General features: G+C 44.1%; 1 protein-coding gene across 1 annotated transcript in view; it reads left to right on the top strand.

Moving 5' to 3' along the window:
- Positions 1–336, top strand: part of gstt1b (glutathione S-transferase theta 1b) — a gene marked incomplete at its 5' end in the record, with an annotated part of 2,543 nt that extends 2,207 nt beyond the window's left edge. The window contains 1 exon segment of the mRNA XM_014026212.1: positions 31–336. Coding sequence (XP_013881666.1) covers positions 31–228 — 198 coding nt within the window. The 3' untranslated portion in view covers positions 229–336.
- Positions 337–2,602: the final 2,266 nt, after the last annotated feature.

The following is a 2,602-nucleotide window of genomic DNA, read 5'->3' as shown; positions in this document are numbered from 1 at the left end:
CTCCTCCTCCTCCTCCTCTCTCACCACCAGCCCGTGGCTGCAGGTCTGGACATTTTTGAGGACCGGCCCAAGCTGAGCGCGTGGCGGGACCGGGTTCAGGCGGCCATCGGGAAGGAGCTGTTCGACGAGGCCCACCGGACCATCATGGAATCCCAGGAGACGGTGAAGGTCATGGACGGCAGCACGCTGAAGAGGTTCACACCCAAAATCCTGCGGATGTTCATGTGAGCAGGAGAAGCATCTGAACGTGACCAGTTTGATGTGAACTGATGATGTAAGAGAGGAATGTGAAACTGGAGACTCTGCTCCTTAAATAAAGTTAATGCTACGRCTCTTTCTGCCTTTTGTTTAAACGTTCAGTTTGTTTCTGCAGACATGAGAACTGATGAAGGTCATGAAGTGTGTCACAGCTCAGGTTTCATGAGCTAAAGATAAAATAAACAGTCTTTCATATATATGCAACAAACTGAGAAACTCTGCCACCTGGTGGTGAAACCCCTGCAACTACAACAGGAAGTTCCTATAAAAATATAAATGTTTCTTTCATTTAATCACCAAAATTAACCCAAACTAAACAAAACACATTTAATGAGTTTCAGTGACTACCATGCTAGATTGAATCTGATCGGCTGTAGTTAAAGTCGTTTTTGTGGGACTGGTCAGCTGTGGAGGCCGGTGGTTTTGTGGGTGTTGTTCTCGGGTCGGCCGGCAGGTGGCGGTGATCCTCCGTGTCTACAGCCGCCTCTCGGTGCGCTTTGCCCGGACTCTCCGCCGCTGCCTCTCCGTGCTGATAATAATCAGTGGAGAGTCCTGTCGGGTCCAGACCCGTTTCCTCCCCCGGTGCCTGCTGCAGAGCTCCGCTCGGTACCGACGGGCCTGGAAGCAGCAGAACTGGAGGACCCATCTTCAGGTGTTTTTTTTTTATTTGGATTTTATTTAATTTTATTTCTGATGTGAAATCTGGCGCGAGATGCCTCCTCTGCCTAAGATAAAAGCGCCGCGGCGGAACTTGGGAGATAAACCGGACTGTGTCTGAACCAGAACCGGTCCAGATGCTTGTTTACCTGAACGACCTTGGGTTTTTTTCCCCCTGATGTGACCGGATGTTTCCCGTTGGAATGGATCAGAACCTAACCTTTCTGCTCCAGTTTGGTAAAAGTATGTGCAGCTTTCATGGATGACATTTACATAATCAGGATGTTTTATTTCAGTGTTTGTAGTTAAATAAATCCAGACTTTTGTTTTTCACCCTCCGACAGAGGAGGAGCGACAGTTTTGTTTTTAATTGCTTCATGTTTGTCTGTTAGCAAAATATCTCACGAATCACAGAACCAACTTTAATGAAACTTTCAGAAAATTATCAACTAATATGCATCTACAGCTGATTAATTTTAAAACTCGATCCAATTCAAAATGGCCGCCATAGCTAAGCGGTTTAATCAAACACATAAATGGCAATAATTCAATCAATTTTTTAGTTATTGAGCTGAAATTTGGGATAGTAGTAGCTGAGAATTATCCCCAACTCATATTAAAAGCACTAACTGATCGCATTAGATCTGCATTTAGAACTATGCTATTAACTATTAGAGTCAACTCTGTCTGTTAGCAAAATATCTCGTGAATCCTTGAAGGGATTTTAATGAAACTTTCAGGAAGTAACCAATAGGTTTATGTGTGCAACTGATTAACTTTTGGAGTCAATTTGATTTAAGATGAGAGCCAGAGCTAGCCAAACATAGAAAACACAAAATGACTTTATCAAGGTAAATTTTTTTTAAATGACCTAAAATAATTTGGTGTGGTAGTAGCTGATAGTCATTTCCAAAACATACTCCAACTACTAAAAGATTGCAACAGATATGACAAGTTTACACAGAATAAAAATGTTTGCAATGTCATCCTTCCTAAATACTAGACAATCTAAGTCCAAATCATGAAAGAGGTGGGTGACATGCATTTCTTCAGAGTCTTGTAACAACCATGATGAGCAGAGCAAGCTGTGAGATTTAAGGTCTGCTCCTCCTCATGTTGTTTCCTCTCAGACAGAATAAATCATTCATGGCCTGCATGCTGCCAGGACTCCAGGATGCTCTTTGAGCGTTGGCCGAGGCCTGCAGTCACTCAGGATCAGCTGCAGAGGCTTGGTCTGAGGAACAGATGGGACGCCCGGGCTTACATGGGTCCACAGACCGCCCCCGTGTCACGCAACACAAAACGGGGATAGTCTTAAAACATGCTGAGTGGAGGAGGGGGAATTTAAAATGACCCCAGCAGAGGTGAAGCCAGGCTACGACCTCGAGCCAGAGTCACCAGAAATATCTGTTTTTAATTTCTGTTGTTTATTTAACATCGATTCAAAACAACCATCACCTCAGAGCTCCACTAACTCAGGAAGTAGACATGTTCCATCGTACAGCTCAGGAAGTAGACATGTTCCATCGTACAGCTCAGGAAGAAGATATGTTCCACCATACGGCTCAGAAAGTAGACATGTTCCATTGTATCACTTAGAAAGTAGACATGTTCCATCATACAGCTCAGGAAGTAGACATGTTCCATCATACGGCTCAGGAAGTAGACATGTTCCATCATACGGCTC

The sequence above is a fragment of the Austrofundulus limnaeus genome, unplaced genomic scaffold (genome assembly GCF_001266775.1).
Source record: "Austrofundulus limnaeus strain Quisiro unplaced genomic scaffold, Austrofundulus_limnaeus-1.0 Scaffold533, whole genome shotgun sequence".
Lineage (NCBI taxonomy): Eukaryota > Metazoa > Chordata > Actinopteri > Cyprinodontiformes > Rivulidae > Austrofundulus > Austrofundulus limnaeus.
This window is presented reverse-complemented; position numbering and strand designations above follow the sequence as displayed.